This window comes from Protomyctophum bolini (genome assembly GCF_963924005.1).
Source record: "Protomyctophum bolini genome assembly, chromosome: 13".
Lineage (NCBI taxonomy): Eukaryota > Metazoa > Chordata > Actinopteri > Myctophiformes > Myctophidae > Protomyctophum > Protomyctophum bolini.
Window position 1 is genome coordinate 40,597,579 of NC_137874.1, and position 17,148 is coordinate 40,614,726.

The window sequence follows — 17,148 nt, forward strand, 5'->3', positions numbered from 1 at the left end:
CGGCTGGCTGTATAACCAAGACTATGTGTGTTGCCTTTTGGATGGGGCCGAGTGGATGCTCAGCTGAAAGATAACTATATGTTGCCTTTGGATGGGGCCGAGTGGATGCTCAGCTGACAGCCAGAGGCAAATGAATACGGTTTGTTTTCCATGAACGGTGACAGCCATCGTAGAGGTCTCTTTAGTCGCATTTATTCTGTTGTCTGTCCTAAAGACGGATGCGTTGATTCTGTTGTCTGTCCTAAAGACGATGCAGAGACGGTTTGTTCTGTTATCTGTCCTAAAGACGGATGTCTGTCCTAAAGACGGATGCATTTATTCAGTTTTCTGTCCTAAAGACGGATGCATTTATTCAGTTGTCTGTCCTAAAGACGGATGCATTTATTCTGTTTTCTGTCCTAAAGACGGATGCATTTATTCAGTTGTCTGTCCTAAAGACGGATGTCTGTCCTAAAGACGGATGCATTTATTCAGTTTTCTGTCCTAAAGACGGATGTCTGTCCTAAAGACGGATGCATTTATTCAGTTTTCTGTCCTAAAGACGGATGTCTGTCCTAAAGACGGATGCATTTATTCTGTTTTCTGTCCTAAAGACGGATGCATTTATTCAGTTTTCTGTCCTAAAGACGGATGTCTGTCCTAAAGACGGATGCATTTATTCAGTTTTCTGTCCTAAAGACGGATGCATTTATTCTGTTGGCTTACCATTACCATGGCTGTATCTTCTGGAAATAAAAGAGAAAGTCAATTGTGTGTGGAACGAACAAGCTGTTTGGTGACGTTCTCGTGTGCAAATGTGTCGGTGTGTGTGTGTGTGTGTGCAGTATATCTGTGTGTAGTACATGTGCACAGTTTGTGTGTGTGTGTTGTGTGTCTCTGAGTGTTAAGCAGTATAGCAATTTAGTTTTAGTATTTAGCTAAGCGTGTTAAAAAATGTCACACCGCACAAAGAATGTGTTTTTTTATCTGTGGACATTTCCTCACAACATTGGAATGATATGGCGCTCACGTTCAACATCACCGTTAGCGTGAATGATATGGCGTTCACGTTCAACATCACCGTTAACGTGAATGATATGGCGTTCACGTTCAACATCACCGTTAGCGTGAATGATATGGCGTTCACGTTCAACATCACCGTTAGCGTGAATGATATGGCGTTCACGTTCAACATCACCGTTAGCGTGAATGATATGGCGTTCACGTTCAACATCACCGTTAACGTGAATGATATGGCGTTCACGTTCAACATCACCGTTAACGTGAATGATATGGCGTTCACGTTCAACATCACCGTTAGCGTGAATGATATGGCGTTCACGTTCAACATCAACGTTAACGTGAATGATATGGCGTTCACGTTCAACATCACCGTTAGCGTGAATGATATGGCGTTCACGTTCAACATCACCGTTAACGTGAATGATATGGCGTTCACGTTCAACATCACCGTTAGCGTGAATGATATGGCGTTCACGTTCAACATCACCGTTAACGTGAATGAAATGGCGTTCACGTTCAACATCACCGTTAACGTGAATGATATGGCGTTCACGTTCAACATCACCGTTAGCGTGAATGATATGGCGTTCACGTTCAAAACATCACCATTAACGTGAATGATATGGCGTTCACGTTCAACATCACCGTTAACGTGAATGATATGGCGTTCACGTTCAACATCACCGTTAACGTGAACGATATGGCGTTCACGTTCAACATCACCGTTAACGTGAATGATATGGCGTTCACGTTCAAAACATCACCATTAACGTGAATGATATGGCGTTCACGTTCAACATCACCGTTAACGTGAATGATATGGCGTTCACGTTCAACATCACCGTTAGCGTGAATGATATGGCGTTCACGTTCAACATCACCATTAACGTGAATGATATGGCGTTCACGTTCAACATCACCGTTAACGTGAATGATATGGCGTTCACGTTCAACATCACCGTTAACGTGAACGATATGGCGTTCACGTTCAACATCACCGTTAACGTGAATGATATGGCGTTCACGTTCAAAACATCACCGTTAACGTGACATCACATCGAGAATGACGTATAGGCACTTCTTCAATCGCACAGGTGTTATTTAATTGTGTTGATTGTGTTGGCGTATTCACTGTGTTCGATGTCGTTCTGGGTGGGTATGTATGTATGTATACATGTATGTACGTATGGGGCTTCTCTGTGTGTGTGTGTGTGTGTGTGTGTGTGTGTGTGTGTGTGTGTGTGTGTCTGTGTCTGTGTGTGTGCCAACGTGAGCTCTGTATACAGTATACGTTGTCCGTGTTCGTTTTGTGAAAGCAGAAAGCGGATGCCTTTATGTGGTGAATTATTAGGGATAGTTGATACGCGGCAGCTGTGTGTGGTGAATAATAAGGTTGATACCCGGCAGCTGTGCTCATTGCACTCACTTCACCCCCGGAGAATTGTAAAAAAAAACATAGAATAGCCGATCTACAAGCTCACAACGTGTCGCACTATTTTCACTATAGTCTCCGGACAGCGATGTATAGAGTGTTTAACCCATTCTGACCTGAGATCAGATTCATACGAGGTTTCCACTAGGACAAACACTGGTCTGATTAACCCATTCTGACCTGAGATCAGATTTAAAAAAAATGTCAGTCGTTCTTCGATTTTTCAAAAAATAGCAGACCTACAAGCTCGTAGCGCGCCACTCGGTGGCGCGCTATGAGCTTGTAGGTCTGCTATTTTTCAATAGCTAAAGGATAACGTAATGCTAACACCCAAAACGGGTTCCCGGCCAGAATGGGTTAAATGCTGACAGCCTCTGCTTGTCAGACAACAAACGCTATCGTGCCATTGGGGCCGTGATTTGCACTGTGTGTGTGTGTGTGTGTTATTGAATAAATCAATACGCAACGCAGTCTTTTCCTGGACCGCGCCAGCATTTGTTCTTTTTTTACGCTTGCTCATCGATTTGAAAGAACATCAGGAGAATTTGATCCGAGCTAAATTAACGACACAGTGTTTTATTTTTTCTCGTTTGTTTTTATTTTATTTTGTATTGCTAGACTAATGAGTCTGACGCTATGCGGTACAATATGAGTATATATTCTCGGCCTATAATAACACAATATTGTTATTCGCCTCAAAATATTCAGCCAATATTCTCCTGGCTACAGTAACGAACAGCACATACAGGCATGCTCCTTGGCTAGTATCGTATTCTCTCTCTCTGTCTCTCTCTCTCTCTCTGTGTCTCTCTGTCTCTGTCTCTGTCTCTCGCTCTGTCTCTCGCTCTCTGTCAATGGCTTAATAATGTATGTCTCTGTCTCTCTCTCTCTCTCTTTCTCTCTCTCTCTCTCTCTCTCTCTCTCTGTCTCTGTGTCTCTCGCTCTCTGTCAATGGCTTAATAATGTATGTCTCTCTCTGTCTTCTCTCTCTCTCTCTCTCTCTCTCTCTTTCTGTCTTTCTTTTTGTCTGTCTTTCTTTTTGTCTTTCTCTGTCTCTCTCGGTGTGTCTTCTGTTAATTGTACACCAAAACGTGATTTTCATTTTTGTGTGTGTGTGTGTGTGTCCCTGTCACTCGATTGGTTGACGTGCCGTGCATGATGTGTGTGTGTGTGTGTGTGTGTGTGTGTGTGTGTGTGTGTGTGTGTGTGTGTGTGTGCCCTCACAGCACCCTGCAGCCCTCACAGGTCACCGTTCCGTGGCAGCCTGCACCCCGCCGACCACAACAGAATAGGCCTTCTGGGAGGCTCCCAGTCCACCCCCAACACCCCCAAGGTCAGCACCACCCCAACACCCCCCCTACACACCCCATACACACCCCCAACACCCCCAAGGTCAGAGCACCACCCCAACACCCCCCCCTAACACCCCCAACACCCCCACCCCTACACACCCCCAACACCCCCCCTACACACCCCATACACACCCCCAACACCCCCAAGGTCAGCACCACCCCAACACCCCCCCTAACACCCCCAACACCCCCCCTACACACCCCATACACACCCCCAACACCCCCAAGGTCAGAGCACCACCCCCAACACACCCCCTACACACCCCCAACACCCCCAAGGTCAGAGCACCGCAGTGTGACCTGGTCACCCGATGACCTCTCTTCCCAGGCCACGGCGTCCATTAGAAATGGATTATAATTGCACCCTTTGATGTATTTACAAACTGAACTCTCTGGGCAACCAGTGACCTCCAGGAAAGTCTGGATGGCAACCGAGGGAAGGTCGGAGACAGCTGACCTCCAGGAAAGTCTGGCAGGGCAACAGGGGGTATAGCAACCTCTGTTGCAGAACTCGCAAGAGGGCACCACGCAAGCTATACAGAACGTACACATGATCAATACCCCCAGGGTCTCTAGAGAGGAGGGAACGTATACATGATCAATACCACCCAGGGTCTGCAGAGAGGAGGGGAGGAAGAGAGACTCGATATAGGACAGATTCAACGACAGTGACCACGAACACTATTTGTTTTATTTTTCGTCTTATAAATGATTTGATCGTCCCAAAATATTGTGTTCATTGTCATGATTCGTCACGATCCGAATTGGCTTTGTCCGCGGCGTAACCGTCTTTAAATAAATTATATTAAAAGTGCCGATGGGAGAATGCATTGGGCTTCCACTTCCTGGGCCACTCGCTTTTCTGAAAGGGGGCGGGACTGCGGCGCTCTATAGGCAGGAGGCAAACCAATCCCTGCATTTGCAGATGCAGAGGATCTGAGGGCAGGCAGCGACACACACTGCATATAGTTCTGAGTGACGGAAGTGATTCTGTGTTTGTTTGTTTGTTGCAGTGCAGCCTTTGTGCTATTTATGGCCAGTGATCACGCAGACAGCTTGGCGTGTGGGTATTATGGGATGCACTGCATGCACTGGGCTGGAGGAAGTAAGTGTTGCACTGGGATTAACACGAGGGCAGGGCATCGCCACACAGATGTCTCATCACGCCAAGGCCACGACTCTTCCGCCAGGCTTTAGAATAGATGACATCTTTGTGAAGCTTAATGAAGCACGTGTGTCATCATGTTTGTAATAGTATAGTATAGTGTGTGTGTGTGTGTGTGTGTGTGTGTGTGTGTGTGTGTGTGTGTGTGTGTGTGTGTGTGTGTGTGTGTGTGTGTGTGTGTGTGTGTGATGTGTTGCATTTCGAAAGTAACTGTTGTTCCTGACGCTGAATGCAATCAGAACTGCAGACTCACTCCCAGTCTTCCGCCGTCGTCTGAAAACCCACCTCTTCAGACTCCATCTTAGCCCGTAGCACTTGCCCTAGCCTCGGCGACCTCACAGGCGTATGCAAATGAAGGCTCAACTTATGTCATTTAGAATTGTATAGACATAGCATCTATACTCATAGATATGCTACTGTTAGACAGACGCTAGGTTCTTAGCTTGCTTATGTTTCTTCATGACTATTTCTATGTATCTTGATGTATTACCATGTGCTGTTCTTCCTTAACTGTAAATGGCCTCTGGATTAAGAGCGTCTGCTGAAGCTAAATGCCTCAACTGTAAATGTTCTCCTCTGGGGTCTTTCAGAAGGACTGTAAATGTTCTCCTCTGGGGTCTTTCAGAAGGACTGTAAATGTTCTCCTCTGGGGTCTTTCAGAAGGACTGTAAATGTTCTCCTCTGGGGTCTTTCAGAAGGACTGTAAATGTTCTCCTCTGGGGGTCTTTCAGAAGGACTGTAAATGTTCTCCTCTGGGGTCTTTCAGAAGGAGCGTCTGAGGAGAGAGAGGAGGACCGCATCGCCGGCGTTTGGCTCTCCCGTCAGACGAGCAGAGTCCCCCGCCATGGGCCCCGCCCCCAAGCACCTCACCTCCCCTTCCACCCCCAAGTGAGTCCCCCGCCATGGGCCCCAAGCACCTCACCTCACCTCCCCCTCCACCCCCAAGTGAGTCCCCCGCCATGGGCCCCAAGCACCTCACCTCACCTCCCCCTCCACCCCCAAGTGAGTCCCCCCGCCATGGGCCCCAAGCACCTCACCTCACCTCCCACCCCCAAGTGAGTCCCCCCGCCATGGGCCCCAAGCACCTCACCTCACCTCCCCCTCCACCCCCAAGTGAGTCCCCCCGCCATGGGCCCCAAGCACCTCACCTCACCTCCCACCCCCAAGTGAGTCCCCCCGCCATGGGCCCCAAGCACCTCACCTCACCTCCCCCTCCACCCCCAAGTGAGTCCCCCCACCATGGGCCCCAAGCACCTCACCTCACCTCCCCCTCCACCCCCAAGTGAGTCCCCCACCATGGGCCCCAAGCACCTCACCTCCCCCTTCCACCCCCAAGTGAGTCCCCCCGCCATGGGCCCCAAGCACCTCACCTCCCCCTTCCACCCCCAAGTGAGTCCCCCCGCCATGGGCCCCAAGCACCTCACCTCCCCCTTCCACCCCCAAGTGAGTCCCCCCGCCATGGGCCCCAAGCACCTCACCTCCCCCTTCCACCCCCAAGTGAGTCCCCCCGCCATGGGCCCCAAGCACCTCACCTCCCCCTTCCACCCCCAAGTGAGTCCCCCCGCCATGGGCCCCAAGCACCTCACCTCCCCCTTCCACCCCCAAGTGAGTCCCCCACCATGGGCCCCAAGCACCTCACCTCCCCCTTCCACCCCCAAGTGAGTCCCCCCGCCATGGGCCCCAAGCACCTCACCTCCCCCTTCCACCCCCAAGTGAGTCCCCCACCATGGGCCCCAAGCACCTCACCTCCCCCTTCCACCCCCAAGTGAGTCCCCCCGCCATGGGCCCCAAGCACCTCACCTCCCCCTTCCACCCCCAAGTGAGTCCCCCCGCCATGGGCCCCAAGCACCTCACCTCCCCCTTCCACCCCCAAGTGAGTCCCCCACCATGGGCCCCAAGCACCTCACCTCCCCCTTCCACCCCCAAGTGAGTCCCCCCGCCATGGGCCCCAAGCACCTCACCTCCCCCTTCCACCCCCAAGTGAGTCCCCCCGCCATGGGCCCCAAGCACCTCACCTCCCCCTTCCACCCCCAAGTGAGTCCCCCCGCCATGGACCCCAAGCACCTCACCTCCCCCTTCCACCCCCAAGTGAGTCCCCCACCATGGGCCCCAAGCACCTCACCTCCCCCTTCCACCCCCAAGTGAGTCCCCCCGCCATGGGCCCCAAGCACCTCACCTCCCCCTTCCACCCCCAAGTGAGTCCCCCACCATGGGCCCCAAGCACCTCACCTCCCCCTTCCACCCCCAAGTGAGTCCCCCCGCCATGGGCCCCAAGCACCTCACCTCCCCCTTCCACCCCCAAGTGAGTCCCCCACCATGGGCCCCAAGCACCTCACCTCCCCCTTCCACCCCCAAGTGAGTCCCCCCGCCATGGGCCCCAAGCACCTCACCTCCCCCTTCCACCCCCAAGTGAGTCCCCCACCATGGGCCCCAAGCACCTCACCTCCCCCTTCCACCCCCAAGTGAGTCCCCCCGCCATGGGCCCCAAGCACCTCACCTCCCCCTTCCACCCCCAAGTGAGTCCCCCACCATGGGCCCCAAGCACCTCACCTCCCCCTTCCACCCCCAAGTGAGTCCCCCACCATGGGCCCCAAGCACCTCACCTCCCCCTTCCACCCCCAAGTGAGTCCCCCCGCCATGGGCCCCAAGCACCTCACCTCCCCCTTCCACCCCCAAGTGAGTCCCCCCGCCATGGGCCCCAAGCACCTCACCTCCCCCTTCCACCCCCAAGTGAGTCCCCCCGCCATGGGCCCCAAGCACCTCACCTCCCCCTTCCACCCCCAAGTGAGTCCCCCCGCCATGGGCCCCAAGCACCTCACCTCCCCCTTCCACCCCCAAGTGAGTCCCCCCGCCATGGGCCCCAAGCACCTCACCTCCCCCTTCCACCCCCAAGTGAGTCCCCCCGCCATGGGCCCCAAGCACCTCACCTCCCCCTTCCACCCCCAAGTGAGTCCCCCCGCCATGGGCCCCAAGCACCTCACCTCCCCCTTCCACCCCCAAGTGAGTCCCCCCGCCATGGGCCCCAAGCACCTCACCTCCCCCTTCCACCCCCAAGTGAGTCCCCCCGCCATGGGCCCCAAGCACCTCACCTCCCCCTTCCACCCCCAAGTGAGTCCCCCCGCCATGGGCCCCAAGCACCTCACCTCCCCCTTCCACCCCCAAGTGAGTCCCCCCGCCATGGGCCCCAAGCACCTCACCTCCCCCTTCCACCCCCAAGTGAGTCCCCCCGCCATGGGCCCCAAGCACCTCACCTCCCCCTTCCACCCCCAAGTGAGTCCCCCGCCATGGGCCCCAAGCACCTCACCTCACCTCCCCCTCCACCCCCAAGTGAGTCCCCCGCCATGGGCCCCAAGCACCTCACCTCCCCCTTCCACCCCCAAGTGAGTCCCCCGCCATGGGCCCCAAGCACCTCACCTCCCCCTTCCACCCCCAAGTGAGTCCCCCGCCATGGGCCCCAAGCACCTCACCTCCCCCTTCCACCCCCAAGTGAGTCCCCCCGCCATGGGCCCCAAGCACCTCACCTCCCCCTTCCACCCCCAAGTGAGTCCCCCCGCCATGGGCCCCAAGCACCATGGCGTGAGAGCCCTCACGTTTCATTAGATTATTTAATGTCAAGGACCTGCAAACATTATATGCATTTGGCCACCGACCTGCATGTCAAACTATTGTGTTCCCCCAGAAGCAAAGATTTGAGTTAAAAATGTTCAAGTTCAAAAATAGCAGATCTACAAGCGCATGCTATGAGTTTGAATATCTGCTATTTTTGTATAGCAATACCAATTTGCTACATATGTAGCTAAAATGACACAGACGGTTACACAGTTTTAATGCCTTAAATGAACCGAACCGACCAAAATCAATAATTTTTTTTTTTATATACCGTAATTTCCGGACTATAAGGCGCACCTGAATATAAGCCACACCAGCCAAATTTTGGGAAAATCCCAAATATGTACGTATACAAGCCGCACCGGACTATAAGCCGCTAGGGCATTAACCAAACGCAATTTTTGACAGTCGACATGAATACCATACAAATCGTTGGCTGTAAAATATCATAATGTTTTTCCATACAATCAAGCATTAAAAGTTTAAAACGCAGTGTTCTGAAACGAACATGGAGTGAAGCCCAAACTCCACACAGAAAGACCCTGAAGTCAAACAGTTCTCTCCCTCGTCGCAGGCGGACGTCCAAGATGCGCGCTCACTCTCCCAGCGCCGTGCACCAACAGCACCACCTGCTGGCCTCTCCCGTGAGGCACCATCCCGTGTCGCCGACCAACGACCAAAAGAAGACCCTCGACGAGAGGCGGGCGACGGACAGACGCGGCGGCGGCGACGACTCGAGGAGCGGGACACCTGTGAGGAAGAGACGTAGCGTCAACAGCCCCGACGGGGCGCCGTCGCAAGCCCCCGAGAGAACCCCCGAGACCCCCAAAAGACGAGCGCCCAAGACCGACGGCTGTGATCAGAGCGTGGCGGGCGAGCCGTCGAGGGAGAAGGACGTCGCCGGGACGGACACCCCCGAGAGGAAGGCCCCGAAATGTGATGAGAATGATCCGGATGCAGACAACAGAAAAGGTGAATAAAAGGTGTTTGTCATTGTCCCCGCCCCCCCTACCAGCCAGGGCCCAGGATATGATTCCCCGTTCGTTTTCCTCATAGACATTTAAAAAGGTATGTATTTAAAGACCTTTTAAAGGATAATTCCATACTAAAAGGCTTTCTTACCTTTCTTTGTAGTTGTTACGTCCCCATCAAAGAGGTCCAGGTGTTATTTTGTGCAAAAGCTCCTTATTGGCTATTTCCCCTACCATAAGCCCTCAATTAATTGCATTGAATTGAATGGGATGTATGGTGTGCTAATTCACTTAATTATGGTAGGGGAAATAGCCAATAAGGAGCTTTTGCACAAAATAACACCTGGACCTCTTTGATGGTGACGTAACAACTACAAAGAAAGGTAAGAAAGCCTTTTAGTATGGAATTATCCTTTAAGTCGCACAAAGCCAACTCGAGTTGTGAGAAATCACAACAAACAAAACATTTCGGGCCGAACAAATAATTAGAAAGAAGAAGACGAAAACGGCAGGTTACAACACTTTTTTTTCTTGTTTTTCTTCTTTCTAATTATTTCTTTGGTCCAAAATATTGTGTTTGTTGTCATGATTTTGCACCTGATGAAGGCCGTTCACGGCCGAAACGTTGTGTCTTAATTCATGGTGTTTTAACACAATAAAACCCTACTGGAGCAAAGCCTACATGTGTGCGGACCACCTCTTCACTGTATGTATCCACCAGGAACTGGATGTGCGCAAGCCACCTGCTTTTTGAACTATTGTCATGATTTCATGTCACAACTCCAGTTGGCTTTGTACGACGCTTGAAAATGTCTTTAAATAAATACTTTTTGAAATGTCTATGGGGAAAATGCATTGGGAATCTTTTCCTGGGCCTGGCGTCGTCATGAAAGGGGGGCGGGACTGTGACGCTCTATGAAACGGTTGTTTAGGGCTTCAAGAGATATTACAAATGACTCGATATCGTCACTGTTTACTGTTTACTTTTCAGGATTCAAATTCTAAAGTAGCAGATTGAGAAATTCGCTTCTCAGCACGTTGTGAGCTTGTGGATCTGCTACTTTTGATACTTTTGTGTGACGCTGTACTTATGATTGAGTATTATGAGTTTTATGAAAAAACGCAAAAGGTTAAAATAATATGGATATAAGTGGTTTCTGCCTCACAGCAACGATATGTAATTGGAAAATGACAGTGTAAATTTTATGTCTGTCCTTTTGTTTGTTTCTGTCTTTCTGTCTTTATTTCTTCCTCCCTCCCTCCCTCCCTCCCTCCCTCCCTCCCTCCTTCCCTCCCTCCCTCCCTCCTTCCTTCCTCCCTCCCTCCCTCCCTCGGTCTCCTTCCCTCCCTCCCTCCCTCCCTCCGTCTGTCTGTCTGTCTGTCTCCCTCCCTGGTGTCAGACCTGTCCCCTGCCCCAGCAGGGAAGCAGGCCGCCGGTACGACCAGCGCTGAGGAGGCGTCGCGGATCCTGGCGGAGCGGCGGCGTCAGGCCCGCGTGCAGAAGGAACAGGAAGAGAAGAGACGCTGTGAGGAAGAGGCGAGGAGGAAGGAGGAGGAACGGTGAGGATGTCATCATCAGAGCTCCCAGCAGATAGAAACAGTGTGTGTGTGTGTGAGAGTGTAATTGAACACGTCTCTCTCTGCTGCCCCCACCAGGCTGAGAGGAGAGTGGCTCCAGAAGCAGCTGGCGGCGGAGCAGCGGCGTCAGGACGAGGAGAAGGAGGCGCGCAGGAAGGCCGAGGAGGCCCGGAGGACGAGGGAGGAGCTCAGCAGACACAAGGAGGAGGAGGAGAGACGAGACAAGGAGGAGCTACAGACCACCGTGGACAAGGAGGTCGGAGACTGTGCAGGCCCTGTCTTCATTCATTGATTGATTGAAAAATGTATTAACAGTTTGCAGAATTACAGTACAGTTTAAGCACAAACTCAATACAAAGACTGTTAACTGTGAGTGGACGACCCAATTAATGTAATTAATGTAATGTTATTGCCACTTCAGTGATGCTTGCGGAACTCGACTCCGTCTCGTTCCTGACCGCATCACTGTAGTGGCAATAACATTACACTTGTTTACAACAGGGTCCACCTTGTTCAATTCATCAAAACATTTAGAGACATACAAATAGACACTTCTATATAGTTAAAGAACAGAACAGGAATTCATCATTAAGGAAGCAAAAAGGGAAAAGAAACATTATACAGTGAGGGGAGAAGGGGGTGGGATTCAGATTTTACAGGGGCCAGTTTCGAATTGCAGCCGTCCGTAGGTGCCCTTTGAGAGCGGTTTTGAAGGAGTCAATGGATTCACATTTTGGTGGCATATATAGATAGAGCGAAAATAATGTAGTCCCTTGTTTGTGCCGAATCTGGGTTGATTGATTGATTGATTGAAAAATGTATTGACAGTTTGCATAATGGGTACAGTTCAAGGAAGGTCAATACAAAATCTGCTATGAGGATAAAAAAAAAAACAGAAAATGCACTAAGGCTTGTTTACATTAGGGTCATCCATTTTCAATTCATCAGAACATTTACACCATACAAATACACACATCTATGCAAAATAAGATGTGCTGTGTGTCCTGATTTGGCAAAGTAACTAAGTGCATTTACTCAAGTACTGTACGTAAGTAATTTTTTTTAGTTAATTCAAACTTTCAGTACTTTTACCTCACTGCATCTCGGAGGCAAATATTGTACTTTTCACTCCACTACTAATTATTTTAAAACTTTAGTTAGTTAGTTACTTTGTAGATTTTGATTATTATTATTATTACAATACCACTTCAACCCTATCCGGCCATTTGAAAATAGCCGATCTACAAGCTCACAGTGTGTGTGTGTGTGTGTGTGTGTGTGTGTGTGTGTGTGTGTGTGTGTGTGTGTGTGTGTACTTTCAAAAGACTGTCATGTGTAATTTTCAAATTCCGGACTTTTACTTGACTTGACTTTACAGTACTTGTACTTAAAACGTCTGTATTTTCTCCATCACTGCAGTTGTATTGACCCTACACATTAAATGTGAGAACCTTTGTAGTCTTTGACTTTTGAAACTTTGATTCGTGTGCATGTTTTGCTCTTCACTTGACAGCCGGTAAGGCGAAGTGCACACAGTTCTGTGCTGATGTCATGATTGATCTGTTTATATTACATTCTAATTGCCATTGTCTAACCCCCCCCCCCCCCGAACAGAAAGAAGAGCGTCAACGGCAGGAACGAGAGATCCAGATGATTCAGGAGGAAGAGGAGAGACAACTAAGAAAGAAGGTGTGTTTCTAAACGTTCTGGGGTAGTCGGGGACCACCAGGGGTCTTTGAGGAGGTTCCAGGTGGTCCCCAGATAAATGAAGGGGAGTTGGGGACCACCAGGGGTCTTTGAGGAGGTTCCAGGTGGTCCCCAGATAAATGAAGGGGAGTTGGGGACCACCAGGGGTCTTTGAGGAGGTTCCAGGTGGTCCCCAGATAAATGAAGGGGAGTTGGGGACCACCAGGGGTCTTTGAGGAGGTTCCAGGTGGTCCCCAGCTAAATGAAGGGGAGTTGGGGACCACCAGGGGTCTTTGAGGAGGTTCCAGGTGGTCCCCAGATAAATGATGGGGAGTTGGGGACCACCAGGGGTCTTTGAGGAGGTTCCAGGTGGTCCCCAGATAAATGAAGGGGAGTTGGGGACCACCAGGGGTCTTTGAGGAGGTTCCAGGTGGTCCCCAGCTAAATGAAGGGGAGTTGGGGACCACCAGGGGTCTTTGAGGAGGTTCCAGGTGGTCCCCAGATAAATGATGGGGAGTTGGGGGACCACCAGGGGTCTTTGAGGAGGTCCCAGGAGGTCCCCAGATAAATGATGGGGAGTTGGGGGACCACCAGGGGTCTTTGAGGAGGTTCCAGGTGGTCCCCAGATAAATGATGGGGAGTTGGGGGACCACCAGGGGTCTTTGAGGAGGTTCCAGGTGGTCCCCAGATAAATGATGGGGAGTTGGGGGACCACCAGGGGTCTTTGAGGAGGTCCCAGGAGGTCCCCAGATAAATGATGGGGAGTTGGGGGACCACCAGGGGTCTTTGAGGAGGTCCCAGGTGGTCCCCAGATAAATGAAGGGGAGTTGGGGGACCACCAGGGGTCTTTGAGGAGGTCCCAGGAGGTCCCCAGATAAATGATGGGGAGTTGGGGGACCACCAGGGGTCTTTGAGGAGGTCCCAGGTGGTCCCCAGATAAATGAAGGGGAGTTGGGGGACCACCAGGGGTCTTTGAGGAGGTTCCAGGTGGTCCCCAGATAAATGATGGGGAGTTGGGGACCACCAGGGGTCTTTGAGGAGGTTCCAGGTGGTCCCCAGTGGTCCGGGGACCACCAGGGGTCTTTGAGGAGGTCCCAGGTGGTCCCCAGATAAATGATGGGGAGTTGGGGACCACCAGGGGTCTTTGAGGAGGTTCCAGGTGGTCCCCAGATAAATGATGGGGAGTTGGGGACCACCAGGGGTCTTTGAGGAGGTTCCAGGTGGTCCCCAGATAAATGATGGGGAGTTGGGGACCACCAGGGGTCTTTGAGGAGGTTCCAGGTGGTCCCCAGATAAATTATGAAGAGTTGGTAACCAAATGGACCCTTATTAGATCTTTAACCCATTCTGACTTGAGATCAGATTCTAAAAACGTCTTCTACATCTTGACAGTTTTCTGAAAAAGCTATGTTTCTATGTCAGTGGTTCTTCGACTTTTCAAAAATAGCAGACCTACAAGCTCGTAGCGCGCCACTCGGTGGCGCGCTATGAGCTTGTAGATCTGCTATTTTTCAATAGCTAAAGCATAACATAATGCTAAGATCAAAAGGGGTTCCCGCCCCCAAAATGGGTTTTAACTCTGGAGAGTGTAAAATGAGGTTTCATGTTACGCTCTCAAGAGTTGAATTATTGTTAAACATCTGCATTACAGTAGATGATTTACAAGAATATACACTGTAAATCCCTGGAACATGTGACGCGTTTAAACCGAAACACCATGTGTGTAATAATAAAATGTGTTTATTAATATTCATACAATACAGTAGAACACGAGTTCACTCAAACACCCCACGAGAACACCTAGTGTTCGAATTCTAAACACCTATAATATGACTGACTTTGATTGTAAAAACTAAACACGTTTATGTGTTTAAAAAGTGTTACAGGCGATTAAACATGTTCTTCTGTTTATAATCTAAACACTGTGACACGTTTAAAAAGTGTTACAAATGATGTGTTTAAAACGGTTTATAACCTAAACGCTTGGGTTTAGTGTGTAGCGAATGTAGAAGAATTTTTATTTTGATCAACCTTTGCCTGTTATCTCCTAACGTTACCAACATCAATACAGCATGGAATTGTGGACAGAATCTAATCCAACGACAACAAAATATTCAAAGTTACTCGGCTAAAATGTCATCAAATGGTGAATAAATAATGGAGACCTTGAGATGAAAAAGGTTGATATTCCAACCGTTCTTAAACAGAGCGAATAATTGGCAGACAGACATTTATATTGATCCGGTGAGGGGGAAATCAAGTTGTCATAAATAATATATAATTCGACTATAAATACATAATGGATGACTTTAGAAGAAAATAAACGCACATAACCTCAAAAATGTTGTTAATAATTGTGGCTGTTGTATTGTCTCCAGAGAATTGAGGAGATCATGAAGAGAACCAGGAAGAGTGATTCTGAGGCGAAGGTACTGTAAGCGATTCCATTCAGGAGCTGCTCAGCTCCTTAACGGGTGGAGGTGGTGGAGGAGGTGGAGGTGGTGGAGGTGGAGGAGGAGGTGGTGGTGGAGGTGGTTGAGGTGATGGTGGTGGAGGTGGTGGAGGTGGTGGAGGAGGTGATGGTGGAGGAGGAGGTGGAGGAGGAGGTGATGGTGGAGGTGTTGTTGGTGCCTGCTTGTACCTTGAACAATTTCCTGATGTCGAGCCTTTCGTTTTATGTTCCTGCTGCCGCTGTATTTTCAAATGGAATCTGTGGAACTTTCTCCATGCAGTAGCTTTTTTATTTCTTTTTTTCTTTTTTTCTTTGTTTTTTTGTAAAACACTGTCTCTTTTGTAATTCTTTGACATAATTAAATGCCAGCGTTGGTTGGTTGGTTGGTTGGTTTGTTGGTGATACTGTTTTGGTTTTGTGTGCTTTCTTGCCGCGACTCTTAAACGGGGTCGTCGTGCGTTGACCTCGTTGGCACAGAAGGAGGAGGAGGAGGAGGAGGAGGGGCAGGCGGGGAATAAGCCTGTTTCGCCACCACCAGGTACAGTATGCCGTACAGTATCACCCTGGTAGCGCTTAAGCGTTGTTCATAGTCTGGATTTTTACGGTGGTGAGGTGACCACCGAACTATACAACATGACGTTTTTACTCAGCTCACCACCGGAGCGGTGGTCACCTCACCACCGGAGCGGTGGTCACCTCACCACCGGAGCGGTGGTCACCTCACCACCGGAGCGGTGGTCACCTCACCACCGGAGCGGTGGTCAGCTCACCACCGGAGCCGTGGTCAGCTCACCACCGGAGCGGTGGTCACCTCACCACCGGAGCGGTGGTCAACCTCACCACCGGAGCGGTGGTGAGGTGACCACCGAAAATCCAGACTATGAATGAGCCTTTAACGTCCCTCTGCTTGCTTCACCCTTGCGAGCTGAATGGTAGTTATTTTAATAGATATAGCCGCAAAGCACGAAGCCTTATTTTACGCTTCATCGCACGACCGCGTCGCCCCCAACGGAAATTGTTGTGGGACAAAATGTACTTTGTCTGTTTCCGCTACTCGTTGTATAATAGGACAATCTATAGGGAAAAGCATCTTGTGTTCATTTTAGATCTACCTTGCGTTGGGCCATTCAAAAATAGCAGATATAAAAGCCCACGGCTTGTACATCTGCTATTGTGGAATATTCTTTGAAACATCTTAAAGGACCACTTCCCCATTTTCAGCTTATCTTCATATCATTGGTCCTCATTAATGCTCATGACAAAAATGGTAACAATGTTTTTTTCTACTTGGTCTGAGTCTCATAGAAGAGCTGTGTGTGGGATCTACCAGTGACATCAACGTTTGATAGTTTTTCTTTTCAAGCAATATTTGTATTAACGTGAGAACAATGGCTTCTAATATAGCATGCTGGCTTTCCAGGAATAGAAAGCGTGCCATTTCTATTAACTTGGATTCCCCATCAATCATGTCACTGGTAGCCGGGTTTCTGAAATGTCCACAGCCCTCAGGCAAAAACAAACCATATTCTAATTAGTATTAGTGAGGACCAGTTATATGAAGATATGTCCTTCGTCGTCCTTTAAAATAACTGCTGGTTTATAACAGGGGTTCTCAAAGTGGGGTCCGGGGACCCCCAGGGGTCCTTGAGGGAGTTCCAGGGGGTCCCCAGATAAATGATAGTTTGTAACCAAATGGACCCTTATGGGACTGTAGCTCTGAGACTGTACAAATGGAACCAAATGGACCCGTTATCAAAGTTAAATTAACAGTGATTTTACAATACATAAATTGGGGGTCCCAGAGATAGAAATGCCATCAAATGGGGGGGTCCGTAGCCTATTGCATATCAAACTGGGGCTTCTTGAAATAAAACCGGTTGAAAATTGCTGCTAGAGCCGTA

General features: G+C 50.0%; 1 protein-coding gene across 1 annotated transcript in view; it reads left to right on the top strand.

The window, feature by feature from the left end:
• Positions 1–17,148, top strand: part of map7d2a (MAP7 domain containing 2a) — a gene marked incomplete at both ends in the record, with an annotated part of 57,091 nt that overhangs the window by 32,129 nt on the left and 7,814 nt on the right. The window contains 8 exons of the mRNA XM_080781208.1: positions 3,661–3,767; positions 5,718–5,839; positions 9,135–9,532; positions 10,932–11,091; positions 11,188–11,365; positions 12,724–12,798; positions 15,174–15,224; positions 15,725–15,785. Of these exons, the coding sequence (XP_080637334.1) occupies positions 3,661–3,767; positions 5,718–5,839; positions 9,135–9,532; positions 10,932–11,091; positions 11,188–11,365; positions 12,724–12,798; positions 15,174–15,224; positions 15,725–15,785 (1,152 nt within the window). The remainder of the gene's footprint in view (positions 1–3,660; positions 3,768–5,717; positions 5,840–9,134; positions 9,533–10,931; positions 11,092–11,187; positions 11,366–12,723; positions 12,799–15,173; positions 15,225–15,724; positions 15,786–17,148) is intronic.